The sequence below is a fragment of the Oncorhynchus mykiss genome, chromosome 23, assembly GCF_013265735.2.
Source record: "Oncorhynchus mykiss isolate Arlee chromosome 23, USDA_OmykA_1.1, whole genome shotgun sequence".
Lineage (NCBI taxonomy): Eukaryota > Metazoa > Chordata > Actinopteri > Salmoniformes > Salmonidae > Oncorhynchus > Oncorhynchus mykiss.
The window spans coordinates 47514135-47539473 of record NC_048587.1 but is presented as its reverse complement, the minus strand read 5'-3'; the positions used below and the strand labels follow the sequence as shown (position 1 = coordinate 47539473).

General features: G+C 41.7%; 1 protein-coding gene across 2 annotated transcripts in view; it reads right to left on the bottom strand.

Moving 5' to 3' along the window:
* The window catches only part of LOC110502889 (sorting nexin-29), a 175598-nt gene extending 154746 nt beyond the window's left edge, over window positions 1–20852 (bottom strand). For both annotated transcript variants that reach the window (XM_036960638.1, XM_036960639.1), the window contains exons 1-4: window positions 20398–20852; window positions 17797–17861; window positions 17156–17208; window positions 16946–17070 (exon numbers count right to left, since the gene is read on the bottom strand). In XM_036960638.1, coding sequence (XP_036816533.1) covers window positions 16946–17070; window positions 17156–17208; window positions 17797–17861; window positions 20398–20404 — 250 coding nt within the window. In that variant the 5' untranslated portion in view covers window positions 20405–20852. The remainder of the gene's footprint in view (window positions 1–16945; window positions 17071–17155; window positions 17209–17796; window positions 17862–20397) is intronic.
* Between the last annotated feature and the right edge of the window lie 4487 nt (window positions 20853–25339).

Here is a 25339-nt window from a genome sequence, read left to right as displayed (position 1 = left end):
TCGATGTAATGCTCATTCCTTCGACGATAAACTCAAATCCGACCATCACCCCTGGAGAGACAAAACCGCGACTCGTCAGTGAAGAGCACTTTTTGCCAGTCCTGTCTGGTCCAGCGACGGTGGGTTTGTGCCCATAGGCGACGTTGTTAACCTTGTGACTAGGGGGCAGAATTTTCATTTTTGGAAAAATAACGTTCCCGTGGTAAACGGGAAACTTGTCAGGACAAGATTCTAGAATATGCATATAATTGACAGCTTAGGATAGAAAACACTCTAAAGTTTCCAAAACTGTAAAAATATTGTCTGTGAGTATAACAGAACTGATATTGCAGGCGAAAGCCTGAGTAAAATCCAATCCGGGAGTGACTCATCTTTTGAAAGCTCTGCGTTCCAATGCGTCCCTATTGAGCAGTGAACCAGATTACTTTTTCTGTGTATTCCCCAAGGTGTCTACAGCATTGTGACGTAGTGGTCACCGATGGCTCTCAGAGTGATTCTCGCGTAAAATACAGAGGTAGCCATTATTCCAATCGGTCCGACTGAAAAACCAATTGTCCCGGTGGATATATTATCGAATAGATATTTAAAAAACACCTTGAGGATTGATTGAACAACATTTGCCATGTTTCTGTCGATATTATGGAGCTAATTTGGAATATTTCAGTGTTTTCGGGACTGCAATTTCCGGGCGATTTCTCAGCCAAACGTGAAGAACAAACGGAGCTATTTCGCCTAGAAAAATAATATTTTTGGAAAAAAGGAACATTTGCTATCTAACTGGGAGTCTCGTGAGTGAAAACATCCGAAGCTCATCAAAGGTAAACAATTTAATTTGATTGCTTTTCTGATTTCAGTGACCAAGTTACCTGCTGCTAGCTGGACAAAATGCTATGCTAGGCTATCGATAAACTTACACAAATGCTTGTCTAGCGTTGGCTGTAAAGCATATTTTGAAAATCTGAGATGACAGGTTGATTAACAAAAGGCTAAGCTGTGTCTCAATATATTTCACTTGTGATTTTCATGAATAGGAATATTTTCTAGGAATATTTATGTCCATTGCGTTATGCTAATTAGTGTCAGTCGATGACTATGCTCCCGGACATGTTACATGTGGTCTGCAACTGCGAGTACGATCAGCTGTCCATCCTGTCTCCCTGTAGCGCAGTCTTAGGCGTCTCACAGTATGGACATTGCTATTTATTGCCCTGGCCACATCTGCAGTCCTCATGCCTCCTTGCAGCATGCCTACGGCACGTTCACGCAGATGAACAGGGATCCTGGGCATCTTTCTTTTGGTGTTTTTCAGAGTCAGTAGAAAGGCCTCTTTAGTATCCTAATTTTTCTTAACTGTGACCCTAATTGCCTACTGTCTGTAAGCTGTTAGTGTCTTAACCACAGGTGCATGTTCATTAATTGTTTATGAACATGTTCTGGATTTTTACGAATTATGGATTTTTACGAAAGGCAGGGTCCTGAAAAAGGGACGTTACTTTTTTTGCTGAATTCAGAATCTTATGTCAAATGTCTACTGTTTGCTGATGATCTGGTGCTTCTGTTCAACCAAGGAGGACCTACAGCAGCAACCTAGATCTTCTGCCCAGATTCTGTCAGACCTGTGCCCTTACAGTAAATCTCACTAAGACAAAAATAATGGTGTTCCAAAAAGGTCCAGATGCCAGGACCACAAATACAAATTCCATCTCGACACCATTGCCCTAGAGCAGGGGTGTCAAAGTCAAATGGACGGAGGGCCAAATAAAAAAATCAGCTACAAGACGAGGGCCGGACTGTTCGAATGTTCATTGAAAAATTTTTAAATGACGCATATAGTCTAGTGAACCTAATTGAACCTACTGAAAACCTAACAAATATATTACAATATGATCAGATAAATAAAGCAATATTTTCTTATGGCTCTGTCAGTAATCTTTAATTTTCAACAGACACAAAAGACAAATTTCCTTTATATAAATATCCCCATAACATGAACATTAAATGAAAGAAACCGGTATTCAAGGCACCATCAGTAGACTATATTTTCTATTTTAGCAAAAGTGGGCTAAATTTACTTCAAAGAAAAAACAATAATAGCAATTTTCTATCATCCACTCAACTGAAATATTTTTAAAATATAATTGGATTGAAATACAAAAAAATAAAGTGCAAAAATCTATTAATCAAAAACAACACTTTGTTTAAGGAGAAGTAACATGCAGTGAAAACAAATATTAAATTTTAACTTTTAAACTTGAACTGAGTAAAAACTCTAAATATGTGATTGCACAGTAATGTTCACTTGTTTGAGGTTGAGGGTGATACTTGGTGGTGTCCCATCTTTTCCACAAGTTCATCAATGTTCGGGGTAAGGCTCTGAGCTGAAGAAATCCTCAGAATTGAGTGGAGGTGTTCAGCAGTAAGTCGACTTCTGTGTGATGTTTTGTTCAGGTTCATCAAAGAAAACAGTTGTTCACACAGGTATGTGCTGCCAAACATAGACAACGTTTGAGCAGCCTGGATGCGCAGCTGGGGCATTGTGCCGGGGAGGAAACGGGCGAACTCCGCAGCACCCACTGCCGCATATTTTGCCCTCAGTGCATCATTGCATTGGAGGTCAATCAACTCCATTTGGAGGTTTGGTGGTGAGCTTTCCACGTCAACAGCAAATGGGTTACCGAGCAGTTCCAACCTGCTTTTTTGTGCTTCAAAGTCAGCAAATCGGCGTCGAAAGTCAGCGGCAAGCATACCTATTTTATCAGCCAACTGTGTGCTCGGGAACGCACTGGTAGAGAGCTTCTCTTTCATGGTCTGGCAGCTGGGAAAGTGGCTCAAATTTTCTTTCCGCATCTGCGTCTCCCACAGAGTCAGTTTGGTTTTAAATGCCTTCACTGTACTGTACATATCAGAGATGACACGATCCCGACCCTGCAGCTGCAAGTTTATTGCATTCAGATGACTCGTAATGTCACACAGAAAAGCCATTTCACACAGAAACATTTCGTCTCGGAGTTGTGTTGTGTCTTTCCCTTTGCTGTCTAAGAACAGACAAATCTCCTCACGAAGCTCGAAACATCTTTGAAGCACCTTTCCCTGGCTTAGCCATCGCACCTCTGTGTGATAAGGCAAATCACCATGCTCCGTTTCTAACTCCGTCAGAAATGCCTTGAACTGGCGGTGATTCAAACCTTTGGCTCTGATAAAGTTAACTGTGCGCGTGATGATGCTCATTACATGCTCCATTTTCAAGGCTTTACCGCACAACGCTTCCTGGTGTATGATACAATGATAAGCTGTCAGCTCACCTGTCGCGTTTTCCTCTTGCATCTTTTCCCGTATCTTCGCCACCAGTCCGCTCCTGTGTCCACACATCGCAGGTGCTCCGTCGGTTGTCAAACCCACGAGTTTTTCCCAAGGCAGCTCCATCTCATTTACACATCTTGACACCTCTTCATACAAATCATGCCCCGTAGTTGTGCCATGCATAGGACGTAAAGCCAAAAACTCCTCTGTCACGCTTAGGTTGGAGTCCACTCCGCGGATGAAAATTGACAACTGGGCAATGTCAGAAATGTCGGTGCTCTCATCCACAGCCAAGGAATATGCAATAAAATCTTTTCCCTTTTTCACAAGCTGCTCTTTTAGATTGATGGACAACTGGTCTACTCTCTCGGCAATGGTGTTTCTGCTCAGACTCACATTTAAAAAGAGTTGCCTTTTTTCTGGGCAAACTTCGTCACAAACTTTAATCATGCAGTTTTTGATGAAATCCCCCTCCGTAAATGGCCGGGCTGATTTAGCGATCTCTTCTGCCAAAATAAAACTGGCCTTTTGTAGCCTTTGTTCCATGTCCATATTCTTGTTTTTGTCCGCGTGTTTCGTTTCATAATGTCGTCTCAGATTATACTCTTTCAGTACCGCCACACTTTCTCCACACAGAAGACACACAGGTTTTCCAGCTACCTTCGTGAACATATACTCCGACTCCCACCTTGTTTGAAACCCCCGGTTCTCAGTATCCACCTTCCGTTTTGCCATTTTTGATGGGTATCTGAAAGTTAATTTTACTGTGATGCTGACGACTGCTGTGCCAATAAATATTGAAATGAAGCAGCCTACTGCTCGGTGCGTCACCTTTGCATTGTGGGAAATGTAGTATTGGTGCGTGTAAAAGATCTGCGGGCTGCCGGCTTGCTGCGGGCCGGTTCTAATAATAAATCAAGATCATCCCAGGGGCCGTAAAAAACCTTCTTGCGGGCCGGATGTGGCCCGCGGGCCTTGACTCTGACATATGTGCCCTAGAGCATACAAAAAACTATACATTCCTCGGCCTAAACATCAGCGCTACAAGTAACTTCCACAAAGCTGTGAACAATCTGAGAAACAAGACAAGGGCCTTCTATGCCATCAAAAGGAACATAAAATTAGACATACCAATTAGGATCTGGCTAAAAATACTTGAATCAATTATAGAACCCATTGCCCTGGAGTCCGCTCACCAACCAAGAATTCACAAAATGGGACAAACACCAAATTGAGACTCTGCATGCAGAATTATGCAAATAATTAGGCCGATACCTGCTAATAATCCAAATCCAGAAAAGAGATGTTAAATTCTACAACCATCTAAAAAGGAAGCAATTCCCAAACTTTCCTTAACAAAGCCATCACCTACAGAGAGATGAACATGGAGAAGAATCCCCTAACCAAGCTGTTCACAAACAGACCACAGAGCCCCAGGAGAGCAAAACAATTAGACCCAAACAAATCATGAGAAAACAAAAAGATAATTACTTGACACATTGGAAAGAATCAACAAAAAAACAGCAAACTAGAATGTTACTTGGGCCTAAACAACGAGTACAGTGGCAGAATACCGGACCGCTGACTGACCCAAACTTAAGGAAAGATTTGACAATGTCAAATCAAATCACATTTTATTGGTCACATGCACATATTTAGCAGATGTTATTGCAGGTGTAGTGAAATGCTTGTGTTTCTAGCTCCAACAGTGCAGTAAACTAAGATGGCGTAGCAGTCGGACATGTGTTTGTCTTGACCCGTGTAAAAAGTAAATTTTCCTAATTTTATTTGTATATATTTTATTCTCACTTTCCATCTACGGACTGAATATACTTTCCTGCAATGCGTCTCGCCCAATGTGGTACAGATCTGCTATTTTTATACTATAGAACCGGAACCCCCATCAGAAGCTAGCCAGCTAACTAGCTCTGGACCGTTACACCGGATCATCGCAGCTAGCTAGCTGCAACCTGAGTGGCTACTGCTGGCTAACGCCTCTGTCCCGAAGCAAGCACTAGTTAGCCTTGAGCTAGCCTCGAGCTAGGCCCATTTCCTGGCTAGCCGAAGAAGTCTACCAGCTAATTCCTGGCCTACAATACCTCTTTTGCCAATTGGCCCAGACCCTTAATTGCCGACACAGAACCCCGCCAATCCATCACGACTGGTCTGCTGACGTAATCGTCTGAAGAGTTTTCAACAGGCTTTCCGTTGCGACCTTGCCGAAGACCCATCTGCTAGGCTCGGCCCACTAGCTTTCTGAATCACCATGTCTCCAGCTCGCCTAGCGTAGTAGCGACTACCGAATGGCTCCCTGACTCACCTATTGCTGCTCATTGGACCCTATATGATCACTCGGCTACATCTGCCTCTCCCTAAATGTCAATATGCCTTGTCTACTGCTGTTTAGGTAAGTTATTATTGTTTGTTTCACTGTAGAGCCCCCAGCATACCTTCGATAGCTCTTTTGTCCCACCCCCCACACGTGGAGACCTCACCTGGCTTAACTGGTGCCTCCAGAGACACAACCGTTCTCATCGTCACTCAATGCCTAGGTTTACCTCTACCGTCCTCACATCATACCATACCCTTGTCTGTAAATTATGCCCTGAATCTTTTCTACCACGCCCAGAATTCTGCTCCTTTTATTCTCTGTTCCCAACGCACTAGACAACCAGTTCTTATAGCCTTTAGCCGTACCATTATCCTACGCTGTTCCTCTAGTGATGTAGATGTTAACCCAGGCCCTGTAGCCTCCGTTACCCCACCTATTCCCCAGGCGCTCTCATTTGTTGAATACTGTAACCGTAAAAGCCTTGGTTTCATGCATGTTAACATCAGCAGCCTCCTCACTAAGTTTGTTTTATTCACTGCTTTAGCAAACTCCGCCAAACCTGATGTCCTAGCCGGGTCTGAATCATGGCTTAGGAAGGCCATTAAAAATTCGGAAATTTCCATCCCCAACTACAACATTTTCGACAAGATTACAACTCTGACCCCTTAGAACTGCCAATCTACTGCAGAGATAGCCTGCAGAGTTCTGTCATACTATCCAGGTCTGTGCCCAAACAGTTTGAGCTTATACTTCTAAAAATCCACCTTTCCAGAAATAAGTCTCTCACTGTTGCCGCTTGTTATAGACCCCCCTCAGCTGTGCCCTGGACACCATATGTGAATTGATTGCCCCCCATTTATCTTCAGAGTTTGTACTGTTAGTAGAACTAAACTGGGATACGCTTAGCAATCTAAACTAGATACCCTCAATCTCACACAAATTATCAAGGAACCTACCAGGTACAACCCTAAATTCATAACCATGGACACCCTCATAGATATCATCCTGACCAACTTGCCCTCTAAATACACCTCCGCTGTCTTCCACCAGTATCGCAGTGATCACTGCCTCATTGCCTGCGTCCGTAATGGGTCCGCAGTCAAACGACCACACCTCATCACTGTCAAACGCTCCCTAAAGCACTTCAGCGAGCAGGCCTTTCTAACCTGGCCCGGGTGTCCTAGAAGGATATTGACCTCATCCCGTCAGTAGAGGATGCCTGGTTATTCTTTAAAAGTGCTTTCCACACCATCTTAAATAAGCATGCCCCATTCAAAAAAAAATGAATTAAGAACAGATATAGCCCTTGGTTCAGCCCAGACTTGACTGCCCTTGACTAGCACAAAAACATCCTGTGGCGTACTGCATTAGCATCAAATAGCCCCCGCGATATGCAACCTTTCAGGGAAGTCATTAACCAATATACACAGTCAGTTTGAAAAAGCTAGCTTTAGATTTCCTAACAGAAATTTGCATCCTGTAGCACTAATTCCAAAAAGTTTTGGGACACTATAAATCTTCTTGCGACTCTCAAACCCGGGTCCGGGAGCGTAATCGTCGCCTGACACTAATTAGCATAACGCAACGGACATAAATATTCCTAGAAAATCTTCCTATTCATGAAAATCACAAGTGAAATACATTTGAACACAGCTTAGCCTTTTGTTAATCACCCGGTCATCTCAGATTTTCAAAATATGCTTTACAACCAACGCTAGACAAGCATTTGAGTAAGTTTATCGATAGCCTAGCATAGCATTCTGCCTTGGTAGCAGCAGGCAACCTTGTCACGGAAATCAGAAAAGCAATCAAATTAAATAGTTTACCTTTGATGAACTTCGGATGTTTTCACTCACGAGACTCCCAGGTAGATAGCCAAAGTTCATTTTTTCCCAAAATATTATTTTTGTAGGCGAAATAGCTCCGTTTGTTTTTCACGTTTGGCTGAGAAATCGCCCAGAACGCCGACAAATATTCCAAATTAGCTCCATAATATTGACAGAAACATGGCAAACGTTGTTTATAATTAATCCTCAAGGTGTTTTTCTAATATCTATTCGATAATATATCTGTCGGGACAATTAGTTTTTCAGTAGGACAGATTGGAGTAATGGTTACCTCTGTATTTTACGCGAGAATCTCTCTCGGAGCCACCATGTGACCACTTACGCAATGTGACCGCCTACGGCTATTCTTCAACAGAAATGCGTAAAACTACGTCACAATGCTGTAGACACCTTGGGGAATACGTAGAAAGCGTAAGCTCGTTGATGGCACATTCACAGCTGAATAGGGACTCATTGGAACGCAGCGCTTTCAAAACCTGGGGCACTTCCGGATTGGATTTTTCTCAGGCTTTCGCCTGCAACATCAGTTCTGTTATACTCACAGACAATATCTTTACAGTTTTGGAAACGTTAGAGTGTTTTCTATCCAAAGCTGTCAATTATATGCAGATTCTAGCATCTTGTCCTGACAAAATATCCTGTTTAAAACGGGAACGTTTTTTTTCCAAAAATGAAAATACTGCCCCCTGGTACCAACAGGATAATGTCCATGGAGAATAAGAGCACCTCCTCCCAGAGGCTAGGAAACACTGTCACCACAGATAAATCTACAATAATATATAATTTCAATAAGCATTTTTCTACGGCTGGCCATGCTGTGCACCTGGCTACCCCAACCCCGGCCAACAGCTCTGCACCCCCTGCAGAATCTTGCCCAATTCCCCCCCGCTTCTCCTTCACCCAGACAGCTGATGTTGTGAAAGAGCTGCAAAAGCTGGATACCTACAAATCAGCTAGGCTAGAAAATCTGGACCATCTCTTTCTAAAATGATCCACCGAAATTGTTGCAGTCCCTATTACAAGCCTGTTGAACCACTCTTTCGTATCGTCAGATCCGCAAAGACTGGAAAGCTGCCGTGGTCATTTCACTCTTCAAAGTTGGAGACACTCTAGACCCAAACTATTATAGACCTATATCCATCCTGCCCTGCCTTTCTAAAATCTTTGAAAGCCAAGTTAACAAACAGATCACTGACCATTTAGAATCCCACCGTACCTTCTCCACTATGCAATCTGGTTTCCGAGCTGGTCATGGGTGCACCTCAGCCATGCTCAAGGTCCTAAACTATATCATAACCGCCATCGATAAAAGACAGTACTGTGCATCCATCTTCATCGACCTGGCCAAGGCTTTCGACTCTGTCAATCACCACATTCTTATCGGCAGACTTAATATCCTGTGTTTCTCAAATGACTGCCTTGCCAGGTTCACCAACTACTTTCCAGATAGAGTTCAGTGTGTCAAAACGGAGGGCCTGTTGTCCGGACCTCTGGCAGTCTCTATGGGGGTGCCGCAGAGTATAATTCTCGGCCGACTCTTTTTCTCTGTGTATATAAATGACGACGCTCTTGCTGCCGTTTATTCTCTGGTCTACCTCTACACAGACGACACCATTCTGTATAGATCTGGCCCTTCGTTGGACACTGTGTTAACAAATCTCCAGACAAGCTTCAATGCCATACAACACTCCTTCCGTGGCCTCCAACTGCTTTTAAGTGCTAGTAAAACTAAATGCATGCTCTTCAACCGATTGCTGCCCGCACCCGCCCGCCTTACTAGCATCACTACTCAGGACAGTTCTGACTTAGAATAATGTGGACAACTACCTAGGTGTCTGGTTAGACTGTAAACTATACTTCCAGACTCACATTAAGCATCTCCAATCCAAAATTAAATCTAGAATCAGCTTCCTATTTCACAACAAAGCCTCCTTCACTCATGCTGCCAAACATACCCTCGTAAAACTGACAATCCTACCGATCTTTGCAGATGTCATTTACAAAATAGCCTCCAACACTCTACTCAGCAAATTGGATGTAGTCTATCACAGTGCCATCCGTTTTGTCACCAAAGCCCCACATACTGCGACTTGAATGCTCTCGTTGGCTGGACCTCGCTACATATTCGTCGCCAAACCCACTGGTCATCTATAAGTCTTTGCTCGGTAAAGCACCATAGCAACACCCACCCGTAGCACGCGCTCCAGCAGGTATATTTCAGTGGTCATGCCCAAAGCCAACAACTCCTTTGGCCCGCTTTTCCTTCCAGTTCTCTGCTGCCAATGACTGGAACGAATTGCAAAAATCACTAAAGCTGGAGTCTTATCTCCCTCTCGAACTTTAAGCATTAGCTGTCAGTGCACATTATCGATCACTGTACCTGTAAATAGCCCACCCAACTACCTCATCCCCATATTGTTATTTTTTTGCACCCCAGTATCTCTACTTGCACATTATCATCTGCACATCTATCACTCCAGTGTTAATGCTAAATTATAATTATTTCACCTGTATGGCCTATTTATTGCCTTAACTCCTTAATCTTACTACTGGTCCGTCAAGTCTACACCATTACAAAGGACTTATGTAAACGTCAGAAGGGAAATCAACTTTTCATAAACCCTTAAAACATTGAAAAGAACTTCAAAAACAACTATTATTTTGCGTGGGTTGTATTAGCAACATCAATGGATTACACACACATAATAATATAACACAATGAGTTCTGGTTCCTCCAGAAATGTCCTGTACCTCGGGCCTAAAAAGAGTCCAGCCCGGTAAAGGAGTTCAGTGAACTCAAGTGACTTTTGTCACGCAATGTTTGTCCGTTCATTCCGTGTAGCGTAAACCCAGTATTAAATCATACAATCAATATAACAATTTTACCACAGAACTTTAAAGCGTATCTGCTCTTACTAATTCCTCAACTACATCTAACTACATAAATCATCACCGTATACATCATATCAAAACAAATGAAATACCGTATACAAAAAAGGTGGTAGTCAGTCGGTCAGTCAGACAATCCAATCCGCCAACAGATCTCCAGCCGAGAAAGGCCACGAAGAATAGAGAGGAGTAGTCCACGGACGCAAAGAGTGGATTCGATCCTGGGTAAACTCTCTCAGGCTACAAAACACACGTTTAACAGCAACAAAACAACCGGAATAGAGAAGCTTCGGGAACACATCCTCAGTCACGTCTCCATCACAAACGCCACTTTTGCGCAGCTGATGCTGGCTATTTAATTGGGAATTAAAGGGAAAGCACCCTATTGGAAGGAGAAGCACTGAGACGGCTCAAAATAATTCAGGGCCGTCACAATTTGCACACACTGTATATAGATTTTTCTATTGTGTTATTGACTGTACGTTTGTTTATACCATGTGTAACTCGGTGTTGTTGTCGCACTGTTTTGCTTTATCTTGGCCAGGTCGCAGTTGTAAATGAGAACTTGTTCTCAACTGGACTACCTGGTTAAATAAAGGTGAAATAAAAATATTGAACAATTCAGACTCAGCCAGCAGTAGACAGACCTGACTCTCAAGAGAAGACAGGCTATGTGCACGCTGCCAACTAAATGAATTGGAAACTGAGCTGCACTTCCTAACCTCCTGCCAAATGTATGACCATAAAGACACATATTTCCCTCAGATTACACAGATCCACAAAGAATTTGAAAACAAAATATTTATATATATATATATATATATATATACACACACACAGTGCCTTGCGAAAGTATTCGGCCCCCTTGAACTTTGCGACCTTTTGCCACATTTCAGGATTCAAACATAAAGATATAAAACTGTATTTTTTTTTGTGAAGAATCAACAACAAGTGGGACACAATCATGAAGTGGAACGACATTTACTGGATATTTCAAACTTTTTTAACTAATCAAAAACTGAAAAATTGGCCGTGCAAAATTATTCAGCCCCTTTACTTTCAGTGCAGCAAACTCTCTCCAGAAGTTCAGTGAGGATCTCTGAATGATCCAATGTTGACCTAAATGACTAATGATGATAAATACAATCCACCTGTGTGTAATCAAGTCTCCGTATAAATGCACCTGCACTGTGATAGTCTCAGAGGTCCATTAAAAGCGCAGAGAGCATCATGAAGAACAAGGAACACACCAGGCAGGTCCGAGATACTGTTGTGAAGAAGTTTAAAGCCGGATTTGGATACAAAAAGATTTCCCAAGCTTTAAACATCTCAAGGAGCACTGTGCAAGCGATAATATTGAAATGGAAGGAGTATCAGACCACTGCAAATCTACCAAGACCTGGCCGTCCCTCTAAACTTTCAGCTCATACAAGGAGAACACTGATCAGAGATGCAGCCAAGAGGCCCATGATCACTCTGGATGAACTGCAGAGATCTACAGCTGAGGTGGGAGACTCTGTCCATAGGACAACAATCAGTCGTATATTGCACAAATCTGGCCTTTATGGAAGAGTGGCAAGAAGAAAGCCATTTCTTAAAGATATCCATAAAAAGTGTTGTTTAAAGTTTGCCACAAGCCACCTGAGAGACACACCAAACATGTGGAAGAAGGTGCTCTGGTCAGATGAAACCAAAATTGAACTTTTTGGCAACAATGCAAAACGTTATGTTTGGCGTAAAAGCAACACAGCTGAACACACCATCCCCACTGTCAAACATGGTGGTGGCAGCATCATGGTTTGGGCCTGCTTTTCTTCAGCAGGGACAGGGAAGATGGTTAAAATTGATGGGAAGATGGATGGAGCCAAATACAGGACCATTCTGGAAGAAAACCTGATGGAGTCTGCAAAAGACCTGAGACTGGGACGGAGATTTGTCTTCCAACAAGACAATGATCCAAAACAGCAAAATCTACAATGGAAAGGTTCAAAAATAAACATATCCAGGTGTTACAATGGCCAAGTCAAAGTCCAGACCTGAATCCAATCGAGAATCTGTGGAAAGAACTGAAAACTGCTGTTCACAAATGCTCTCCATCCAACCTCACTGAGCTCGAGCTGTTTCGCAAGGAGGAACGGGAAAAAATGTCAGTCTCTCGATGTGCAAAACTGATAGAGACATACCCCAAGCGACTTACAGCTGTAATCGCAGCAAAAGGTGGCGCTACAAAGTATTAACTTAAGGGGGCTGAATAATTTCACGCCCAATTTCAGTTTTTGATTTGTTAAAAAAAGTCTGAAATATCCAATAAATGTCGTTCCACTTCATCATTGTGTCCCACTTGTTGTTGATTCTTCACAAAAAAATACAGTTTTATATCTTTATGTTTGAAGCCTGAAATGTGGCAAAAGGTCGCAAAGTTCAAGGGGGCCGAATACTTTCGCAAGGCACTGTATATGTACACACACACACATCATAGTGTGCCATCACAGCAGCAAGATTTGTGACCTGTTGCCAAAAATAAAAGGGCAACCAGTTAAGAACAAACACCATTGTAAATACAACCCAGATTTATTTTCCCTTTTGTACTTTAACTATTGCACATCGTTACAACACTGTATATAGACATAATATAACATTTGAAATGTCTTTATTATTTTTGGAACTTCTGTGAGTAATATTTACTGTACATTTTTTTTATTTCACATCTAATTCACTTGCTTTGGCAATGTAAACATATGTTTCCCATGGCAATAGAGCCCTAAATTGAAATGAGTGAGAGAAAAGAGAGAGAGATGCACCAAAAATAAAATGTATGTCCACGCACTGCTTGTTACTTCCAAGTTAGATTTATATCCTCTAACACAGATAGGAATGATTTTACATTCTACAACATTAAAGACATTTCATAACAATTGAAGCTTCTGAAGGCCATGTCAAGGTCAGAGAATAGCCAGTAGAAGACCATCCATGCAGAGTTTTAAACAGTCCTATTCATCCCCTGACTAATGGGTGGAGTTTGTTTTGCATGACCCGGTACCTGGGTGGGTGGAGATTTCACTTAAGGACCAATGAAATGCTCTAAAATAAGCAAACTCCGCCCACTCGTGGCACCGGGCCATACAAATCCAACCATTAGCTTGGTTTCACAGCTTCCTAATTTCACTTATTTTTTCCATCAAGACCTCAGCAACACCCCAGAGGACAGAGTCACCCAACACCTCACCTACGGTTTCAAGTGCTTGATAATTAGTGTGAATAACTGCTATGGAGGTCTCTCTTTAGCATGGCATTTCCATATGGCCTTAGAACAATAATGTTACAGATGTAGGATCTTAATTTGATCACACTGTTGTAGGAGAGCTTTTCTTCAATGCAGGACATTTCAAACTTGTAGTGTCTTTGAGGTTTAAAAAGGCTTGAAGTTTGCCATTTCAGATTTGAATGTCCCTTATAAAAAAATTGTATGAATATCCATGAATTAAAATCCACATAATCATTTGCATTTCCTGTTGCTGCAAGACTATTTATTTTCCTGCTGGAGCAAACTGGCTCAGATTAAGATCACAAATCTGTAAACAGCCCATTTCAGTGTGTAGAACTGGGCTTATTAAACACTCATTATGTTAGCTGTGTCCCAGAGTTCTCTCTATCATCACCAAGGCTTTGTTAACTAGAACCGGGAGGGCTAAGGGAGTTTTTTAAAGTATCATCTTTACATCATACTGTATCTATGAACTTGAAGTATTGTAATTTCTCGCTCTTAGATAATAACTAGCGCTGTCAGAGTTCAGTTAATTAAAGTTCTCTTTTTTAAAATTGTGATTAATCACATTGTCTGAAAGTGTTCAAAATACTCTGAAAACATCCCAAATACATTATCCATACAAGTTGACATTTAGGGTAAAGTGTGCATTCTAAATGTACTTAAAGTTGCTAAGCATTACTTTAGTCAAAATCAAGACGTCAATATTTCTGTAAAGTTTGATTTATGAAAAATGACAGCTTAATTTGAGAAAATTCAGAACTTGCAAATATTCACAGCAATCCCTGCCATTAAATGTTTAATCGTTAATTATAACATCCGGCCCACTGACAAAAAAGGTGCACTAAGCAGTAATCGCTACTCCATATCCTGATTGCTAAAATTCAAATAGTTCCCCTAATTTCAGTTTGTGTGACTAAACAAACAAATATAATGTAGAGAATTGTACCATCTAAACAGCTGTGAAAAAAATGTATTTTCCATAACCAGAAATATTGTATTTTCAGCTGATGTACAAAACCGAAAGTAAAAGACGCAAAATCAAAACTTAATGGGAAGCATAGAAATAACACACCTAGAACAAATCTACCACTTCTTAAACTTGCATTGAATTAAAATGACAGATCTTTAACTCAAATGTATATGTGAATTTGGTCGGGTCGACCAAAATGTTATGAATTTCAGCTTAAAGAAAATGTTTTCAGTCATCCAAGTACCAGCAAGAGTTCAAATTAGAGCAGTATAACTTAACTAAATAAATCGGCATTGTCTGTTGGAATTGCACCACTGGTTACTTTAAGAAACCCCGACAGGTGCTGGGCTTCCCTCAGAAAGAGAGAGAACAGATTTCTATTTCTTGACGTTTTTTTACTAGATCTGTTGCATAACCCTCTGTTTTCATAGCCAGTATCTGCACCTTGTTTCTCTAGCAGTCGTCCTACAGCCTCTGTTTCCTGGGTGGAGAGTACACTCACCACAGCCATTCTCTCCTCGTGATGAGAGTACAGTCGTGGCCAAAAGTTGAGAATGACACAAATATTAATCTCCAAAGTTTGCTGCTTCAGTGTCTTTAGATATTTTTGTCAGATGTTACTATGGAATACTGAAGTATAATTGCAAGCATTTCATAAGTGTCAAAGGCTTTTATTGACAATCACATGAAATTGATGCAAAGAGTCAATATTTGCAGTGTTGACCCTTCTTTTTCAAGACTTCTGCAATCCGCCCTGGCATGCTGTCAATTAACTTCTGGGCCACATCCTGACTGATGGCAGCCCACTCTTGTATAATCAATGCTTGGAGTTTGTCAGAATTTGTGGGTTTTTGTTTGTCCACCCGCCTCTTGAGGATTGACCACAAGTTCTCAATGGGATTAAGGTCTGGGGAGTTTCCTGGCCATGGACCCAAAATATTGATGTTTTGTTCCCCGAGCCACTTATCACTTTTGCCTTGCTCCATCATGCTGGAAAAGGCATTGTTCATCACCAAACTGTTCCTGGATGGTTGGGAGAAGTTGCTCTCGGAGGATGTGTTGGTACCATTCTTTATTCATGGCTGTGTTCTTAGACAAAATTGTGAGTAAGCACACTCCCTTGGCTGAGAAGCAACACCACACATGAATGGTCTCAGAATGTCTTACTGTTGGCATGACACAGGACTGATGGTAGCGCTCACCTTGTCTTCTCTGGACAAGGTTTTTCAGGATGCCCCTAACAATCGGAAAGGGGATTCATCAGAGAAGATGACTTTACCCAGTCCTCAGCAGTCCAATCCCTGTACCATTTGCAGAATATCAGTCTGTCCCTGATGTTTTTCCTGGAGAGAAGTAGCTTCTTTGCTGCCCTTCTTGACACCAGGGCATCCTTCAAAAGACTTCGCCTCACTGTGCGTGCAGATGCACTCACACCTCCCTGCTGCCATTCCTGAGAAAACCCTTCTTGTGCAAAGCAATGATGACGGCACGTGTTTCTTTGCAGGTAACCATGGTTGACAGAGGAAGAACAATGATTCCAAGCACCACCCTCTTTTTGAAGCTTCCAATCTGTTATTCGAACTCAATCAGCATGACAGAGTGATCTCCAGCCTTGTCCTCTTCAACACTCACACCTGTGTTAAAGAGAGAATCACTGACATGATGTCAGCTGGTCCTTTTGTAGCAGGGCTGAAATGCAGTGGAAATGTTTTTGGGGGATTCAGTTCATTTGCATGGCAAAGAGGGACTTTGCAATTAATTGCGATTCATCTGATCACTCTTCATAACATTCTGGAGAATATGCAAATTGCCATCTTACAAACTAAGGCAGCAGACTTTGTGAAAAGTCATATTTGTGTCATTCTAAAAACGTTTGGCCATGTCTTCTCAGGTCTCCAGTTTCCCAGGATAATGTTTGGCATGCTCCTTTTTTTGTTTTCATAGCACCTTGAACTTTCCCCTTGTATATTCTTTCAAGCATGGATTAAATTAAGTATATTATTTTTGCATATCTGCCTCCTTTGGTTATTCCTTTTCATTGTTTGAGTGAGAGCAGCTTTTGAACTTTTAATACTAGTCTGTAACTCTGAGCTGTCACTACTATGGTGATGCAGTGGTTCTAATGGTCTGACTCGGTCATATAGCTCTTTTCTGACCCAATATTTGTTTTAATATATCATATTTAATTTTCTACATTCTTTACATAAAGCTCTTCTTTTTTTACACCAAATACAAACCTAATCTGACCTAATTTAAAGAATGTGCAGATAAAGATTACCAGTACCTCTTTTTTTTTTACATATCACTGACTAATCTGTTTCCAGGTCATGTGACTGTACCTGCTTCAGTCTTGCTGGTGAAGCCTGCGGCTTGCTTTATGGCAGCAGCAGTGAGAGCCAGGCCTCTGGTCTTCCTCAGGCCATGCTGGAGGACAGCCTCAAACTGGGCACACAAACAGATCACCCTACAGGGGAGATACAATACATCACACACACACACACACAACATCAATAAATCATATCAGTTTTGTAATAATAAAACATTGGTACCTGCTGTCGGAATCTGAGGCGATCTCCTTTCTTCCTCCAAAGCGGATTTGGCACTGAAGAGAAATGAAGAATGACATGACTATCAAAATAACAATGACACAACACATTTACTTACTCAATGGGAGCCTGCCAGCTAGAGACCACATCAAACCAGCTAGAAAAACAATACGCACAGTATCATATCATGCCTTATAAACAGTAGAAACCATAGAATTACACTGTAATAGCATATCATTACAACAGTTTATGATTATATGACTCATTTGACCATAGCTGTAATGCACTCCTCTTCAGTGGGAATTATCCATAGTAAAGGAATGCAACAAGGAAGCTAACATAACCTGGCCTGTCACGTATAGGAATGCTCACATAACCTGGAAGGAATGGGATGCGTGGGATAACGAGCAGTAGTTCCGACGTTTGGGTTATTTGGACAAATCACGAATTTTGCAGGTGTTACCATCTTTAAAATGTTGGAAGGGGAGGGGACATTCGGACCGTAACTTGCAAAGAGAGAGGGTGTAGCTCCTGGTTCCGCTCCTCCTTAAATCTCTTCACTTAACATGTATGCACCCAGAACTTAATCGATCAGCAGACCAATTACGAGCGACAGTTCTGGGTTAACTGTGATTACCCCTTACCTGTTTGACAGAGTCAAGCAGCCGCTCCAGCAAGTGTTGTCTCTTTGCGTCATTCTGCTGAGGGCCTGAGGAGGAGAAGGAGGGCGATCTTACAAACATGAGTATGTCAGTTTGGGAAACTCATCTTAGATTTCTGGCCTAAGAGCCATCTCTGGCTAAATCAGAGCTGTACCACAATTTCACCAAACGTATCAGAAATGTATACAAATTTTCAAAGAAAAATCTGATACTTACAAAGGATTCCTAAATCATTGCTAAGAATAATGAAAATGACTGCAGTTTCTACTGGTCATTGTTTTCAGGCTGGTTGTATTGGTTCTAGCTAGGTACCAAGCTAAAGCTAGCTACCCCAGAAGTTGCGGTCGAACAAATAATGCTTTATTACCAATGCGGTACTGCATTTCATAATTGTACAAAATTTGGTGCAAAAAATGTGAAGCATTGACCTTGGGCGAATCTATGTAGTCAGAGCTAGATTCCACAAAGCCTGGTCTCTGATCCACTCCGTTGGCGGAGTTCAACAGAAACTTCCTTCACCGTGGAGTTTAGTTTGCTATACCTTGGAGAAAGTTATGGGCTACATGAGGATGGTCAGGACTCAGCCCTTGATCATCGCTCTCAGTTCCATTACACAGAAGTGATTGGAGGAAGGCATCTTCTTTACTGGGGTTTTTTGTTAAGAGCCCCGACACTTGGTCTAAACATTAACACACACTGGACCCTGTGATTCAGATCAACAAGAAATAATTTTCTAAAAACAAAAAAGGTTAAATTGATACACCTTTACAGGGTTAGGGATCCCACACAGCCATACAGTGGCCTGCGAAAGCATTCCATTCCTTGGCATTTTTCCAATTTTGTTACCTTACAACCTGGAAATAAAATGGATTTTTGGGGGGTTTGTATTAGTTGGATTTACACACAACACGCTTACCACCTTGAAGATGCAAAATATTTTTTGTGAAACAAGCAAGAAATAATAAAAAAAAATGAAAAACTTGAGCGTGCATAAAACTATTCACCCCCCCAGTCAATACTTTGTAGACACCTTTTGCAGCATTTACAGCTGCAAGTCTCTTGGGGTATGTCTCTGTAACAGTATAGTCCGTCCCCTCGCCCCGTGCGCGAACCAGAGACGCTCTGCACACGTCAACAGTCACCCTCAAAGCCTCGTTACCCATCGCTCCACAAAAGCCGCGGCCCTTGGGAAGCAAGGGGAACCACTACTTCAAGGTCTCAGAGCAAGTGACGTCACCGATTGAAACGCCACTAGCGCGCACCACCGCTAACTAGCTAGCCATTTCACATTGACTACATCTCTATAAGCTTGGCACATCTAGCCACTGGGATTTTTGCCCATTCTTCAAGGCAAAACTTCTCCAAATCCTTCAAGTTGGATGTGTTCCGCTGGTGTACAGCAATCGAAGTCATACCACAGATTCTCAATTGGATTGAGGTCCGGTTATTAGGCTATTCCAAGACATTTAAATGTTTCCCCATAAACCACTTCAGTGTTTCTTTAGCAGTATGATTAGGATCATTGTCCTACTGGAAGGTGAACCTCAATCCCAGGTTTGTTGTGGTGCCATATTCTTTTCATTTTTTAATAATGGCTTGAATGGTGCTCTGTGGGATGTTCAAAGTTCATGATATTTTTTTATAACCCAACCCTGATCTGTACTTCTCCACAACTTTGTCCCTGACCTGTTTGGAGAACTCCTTGGTCTTCATGGTGACACTTGCTTGGTGGTGCCCCTTGCTTAGTGGTGTTGCAGACTCTGGAGCCTTTCAAAACAGGTGTATATATACTGAGACCATGTGACCGATCATGTGACACTTAGATTGCACACAGGTAGAATTTATTTAACTAATTATGTCACTTCTGAAGGTAATTGGTTGCACCAGATCTTATTTTGGGGCTTCATAGCAAAGGGGGTGAATACATATGCACACACCACTTATCAGTTTATAATTTTTTCTAAACAAGTTTTTTTTTTTTTCATTTCACCTCACCAATTTGTGTATGTCCATCACATGAAATCCAAATAAAAATCAATTTAAAATTACAGGTCGTAATGCAACAACATCGGAAAAACGCCGAGAGGGATGAATACGTTTGCCAGGCACTGTATCGCCATGGAAGTCAGAGACCACTGATCATCTATTTAGCATGCTCGAAACACCTGTGTGTAATAGAAGATGCCACCAGAAACGTTGCCAGTGTACCTATGAAAATAACAGGTTCCTTCGACCTTAAGAAGTTACGGTAACGTTATGCTCTGTAATAGCACATCTTGGGCTAGTCAGGACTCAGGAGCAATACAATAAGTCTTACTATTATAATTGGAAGGGTTTCTTTGACATCTATGGTCTCATGCAGTCAAGAAAAAAATCGATTTGCATGGGGAGATTCAAGATAAACGCGGGAAGTCATCTATCCTTCACGCCTGCCTGAACTCACATGATAATTATGCTTTGTCATCCATTCTAAACCTCTTTTAATAGGCCTATGTGCGTAAACCAGACAAAATTCGCGCAATAAGCCAAAGCCAGGTGTCAATTGATGGTAGAACAAAAATGTTTTTTTTAGCTCCAACTCACCGTTCATTCTGTCAGTCCGAGTATGTTAGCTGTTGTTGACACACCACATGTAAACTAGTTCATGGTTCGACTTGGTGGATATCTAGAATTCTATTGCGATTCATCACATTCTGTACGAACCGAACCCTGGGTGGCAGAGAGCACAACTTCCATGATGCAGCCCTCCCTTCGTCTCATCAACACAACCTCGGTCCGTGGCCCACTGTTGCTCCTGTCGGCTGGAACTACAGAGGCCTGCGAGTTGTCGTTTATCACTATATAGTTAACCCGAGTCACATTTGTAGATAAAATTGTTGACTAACAAACCCATCCGCATTGGTCGATTCGGCGACTGGACTGTCGTGGCTCTGGCAATCGTCTAGCTGTAATAAAATGAATTCATTTTGACACTTCGGTGCTCCTGCCTGCAAAGCGAAACAACGTCGGCGCTGCAGGTCACATGACCAGACACACTGTTGTCATATGACAGGTTAGGAGCGATTTGGATCTGTATCAGTGTTAAACGTTCGCTTGTTTTCAAAAACAGTATTCATTGACAGTTCTCTTTTTATGAAAAGCTGTGTGTGTGAGAGAGAGCACGTCTGATCTCTAGACTAGAGACATCAAGCTACAAAGCCAGACCTCCACACCCCCTCTGTATTTTCCTCTGTGTGGTTAAAGGTCTGTACTGTCTTAGTTGTGACCAGTATAGTGTAAATTACACTAAATGTTTTTATTTTGGGGGAACTTGTGTGTGTAATATTTACTGTTAACTTTTGTTATTTTAACTTTTGTTTATCTATTTCACCTGCTTTGGCAATGTAAACATGTGTTTCCCATGCCAATAAAGCCCCTTGAATTTAATTTAATTGATAGTGATATAAATGTAAGGGTTAGGCAATGTATTGGGAAGAGTCACAAGGATATGCATTACATTAATTGTTGAAAAAAAGAGTAGTCCTTCACAGAATAGTCACAGGTTGTTATGAATGGAGGGGAAAATAAGTGAATCAATCACCAATCAAATTGCTGATCAGGATCAAATGTGGAAGCACATATTGTGACAGACAGGCATAACCTGTGTGCCTGCTGACAACAGCCAATCCCTAATTTCCATTCATGTGAAAGTATGTGTTGCCCCCTTTATTTATCCTATGGTTCTGACTTGGTGTACAGGTAGAACGGCCCATGTTCTTAATTCTATTGCTGTACATTTCAAAAGTGCTGAACAAATAGTTCTATTGACGATGTCTGTCCTAACTCGCTCATTAATGTCTTCATCTAAATTACGGATTGACTCTTATCTGCTAGTCGTCACCTTATGCCATAATTTGTACATCTCAACTGTCAATAGAAACCACATTTGTTTAAGCAAGTCAGCCATATTAGCTATGTTTTTTTAAAGGTGGTAAATTAGGCTGAATGTACTATTTCACTGCCAGACAAGGCTCCGCTGATAGCCAGGTGTAGCAGTGGTAAGATGTTGTGACTCTGCTGTTGGGACATTGGGCACATTTTTTTTTGCCCCACCAAGATTTACATGCTAAAATCACCCCTGCCTATGCTTAGTCTAATACAGTGGCAACTAAAATATACCAAAAACTATTTAGTCCAATCTATGTAAGCTAAATATGATGCGACTGTCCATGTTTCTGATTTCTGTGTGTGCAAGTAGTGAAAACATGTTGACTCGCCCTACTTGTAGAGATGGTATCCTCCTCTCTTCCATGTTGATGAAATGGTCTATCACTCTGTCATACAGTACACCCTTAACATTTTTGTTGTCTTAGGACAGTGGTACCCGAACTATGAGAGTATTTATTTTAAAGTAACTCACTCTGGTTTTAAACTTACTCTTGAATGTTGTAATAGTAGAATACACAAGGTGCAATTTCGAAATTGAGTAGTGTATCATCAGTTCCATTTGTCATTATCAAAACATTTTTTTTCATTCAAATTTATCACAAAATTAACCCCAAAAGCTTAATCGAGGATCCATTAAAAGGGGTTCTTTGAAGAACCATTTTATTTATTTTTTATTTAACCATTTATTTAACTAGGCAAGTCAGTAAGGAACAAATTCTTATTTACAACGACGGCCTACCCTAAGGCAAAAGGCCTCCTACAGGGATGGGGGATAAAACATTTAAATACACAGTAGAGAAAGCTTGTTGGACACTAAGAAAGATTTGTTGTAGAGTGTTTAACAAAAAATCCAGGGAGGGGCCAGCTGAGTATAATACTGTTTCATCTGCATATAAATGGATGAGAAGGGCTCCTACTGCCTGAGCTATGTTGTTGATGTAAATTGAGAAGAGCCTTGGGGTACTCCCTTGGTGACAGGCAGTGGCCGAGACCGCAGATGTTCTGACTTTATACACTGCATTCTTTGAGTAAGGTAGTTAGCAAACCAGACCAAAGATCCCTCAGAGATACCAATACTCCTTCGCCGGCCCAGAAGAATGGAATGGTCTACCGTATCAAAAGATTTGGCCAAGTTAATAAAAATAGCAGCACAACATTGCTTAGAATCAAGGGCAATGGTGACATCATTGAGGACCTTTAAGGTTGCAGTGGCACATACATAACCTGAGCGGAAACCAGATTGCATACCAGAGAGAACACTATAAACATCAAGAGAGCCAGTCAGTTGATTATTGACACGTTTTCCCAACACTTTTGATAAACAAGGCAAAATAGAAATAGGCCTATAACAGTTAGAGTTATATAAAGGACTGGCTGCCTTCCAAGCAATGTGAACCTCCCCAGAGAGGAGAGACAGGTTAAAAAGGTCAAAGATAGGCTTGGCGATGATAAGGGCAGCACCCTTAAAGAAGAAAGGGTCTAAAGGGTCAAGTTTAAGGAGTTCCTTTAACACCTCAGACTCAGTGGCCGCCTGCAGGGAGAAACTTTGTAGCGGGGCAGGGGAAAAGAGGGAAGAGCATGGGACTAGTAGCATTAGAAGGGTGGGAGATGGGGAAATGTTGGACGGGGAAGGAGGCATGGCTGAGTCAAATTAGAATCCTGATCTAATGAAGTGGTGTTTAAAGAGCTCAGCCATGTGCCTCTTGTCAGTAACAACCACATCATCAACATTAAGGGACATGGGCAGCTGTGAGGAGGAGGGTTTATTCTCCAAGTCTTTAATCGTTTCCCAGAACTTCTTGGGGTTAGACCCACAGAGAGAGAACTGCTCCTTAAAGTAACATATTTCGGCCTTCCGGATAGCCTGAGTGCGCTTATTTCTCATTTGCCTGAACGAGAGCCAGTCAGCCTACATATGCATCTGCCGAGCCTTTCGCCAAATGCAATTCTTGAGGTGGAGTAACTCTGCAAGATCACGTTCGAACCAGGGGTTGAATCTGTTTTTAATTCTCATTTTCTTTACGGGGCCGTACAGAGGCCAGTTCATGAAGGAAGCTCATTAGTTTTTTTAGCAAGCGTCTATGACAAATCAGGACAGGTCATTTCACTGAGCAGCCATTATGAACACAGGTTGTGAAACAGTGATTACCAAGGTCATTACATAAAACACCAGACTGATACCTATCAGGATTATTTGTGAACATCGAGGAGAGTAGCCTTTCTGGGTGTTTTGGAGTCATACCTTGTGGGATTGGTAAAAATCTGAGAAAGTTCTAGGGAGTCCCATTGCTTTAGGACTTGGTCAGGTGGTTTAAGCATGTCCCAGTTTAGGTCACCTAGCAGGACAAATTCAGATTTAGTGTAAGGTGCCAGGAGAGAGCTTGGGGCAGGTAGGGTACAGGCCGGTGCTGATGGAGGATGATAGCACCCAGCAACAGTCAACAAAGTGCTATTTGAAAGTTTAATGCTTAAAACCAGCAAATGAAATTGTTTGGGGACAGACTTGGTGGAGACAACCGAGCAATGAAGGTGATCCTTGGTAAAGAGTGCCAATCCACCACCTTTGGAAGATCTGTCTTGCCGAAAAAGGTTATAACCAGAAAGGTTAACATCAGTATTCAAAACACTCTTCCTTAACCACGTCTCAGTAATGACCAACCAACACATCTGGATTGGAACTGTGAACCCACACTTTAAATTTATACATGAGGTAATAAGCTTCAGTGTAAACGTGCAGAAAACACAGGCTTTTACGAGAGCAGAAATCAGTGAAGCAGATATCAAAGCACAAGTCAGAATTGGGGCTAACAACAGTAGATGGGCCAGGGTGTACATGCACATTTCCAGATATCATCCACAGTAATACATTCAAGGCACAGCAGAGGACAGGGAGAGCTCTGCAGGGTTGATTTATGACATTTGAATGTGCATTAGATGGAAACAAGATCATATTGTACAGCAATTTCATCAGTAAACATGAATACAAAGCCAGCGAGAGGTAGTTAGAATAGGATGGGAGGCCAAAAGTATGTGTAGCCAATAGAGAGTCAGGGTCCCGAGTGTGGGAACAAACAGTCTGTCCCACAGTTGAGTAAACAAGAAAGTTCATAGTCAACAAAGCATGCAGGAGTTATGAGGGAAATAGCTATATATATATATAAACTCAGCAAAAAAAGAAACGTCCCCTTTTCAGGACCCTGTCTTTCAAAGATCATTTGTAAAAATCCAAATAACTTCACAGATCTTCATTGTAAAGGGTTTAAACACTGTTTCCCATGCTTGTTCAATGAACCATAAACAATTAATGAACATACACCTCTGGAACGGTTGTTAAGACACTAACAGCTTACAGACGGTAGGCAATTAAGGTCACAGTTATGAAAACTTAGGACACTAAAAGAGGCCTATCTACTGACTCTGAAAACACCAAAAGAAAAATGCCTAAGGTTCCTGCTCAGCTGCGTGAACGTGCCTTAGGCATGCTGCAAGGAGGCATGAGGACTGCAGATGTGGCCAGGGCAATAAATAGCAATGTCCGTACTGTGAGACGCCTAAGACTGCGCTACAGGGAGATAGGACGGACAGCTGATCATCCTCG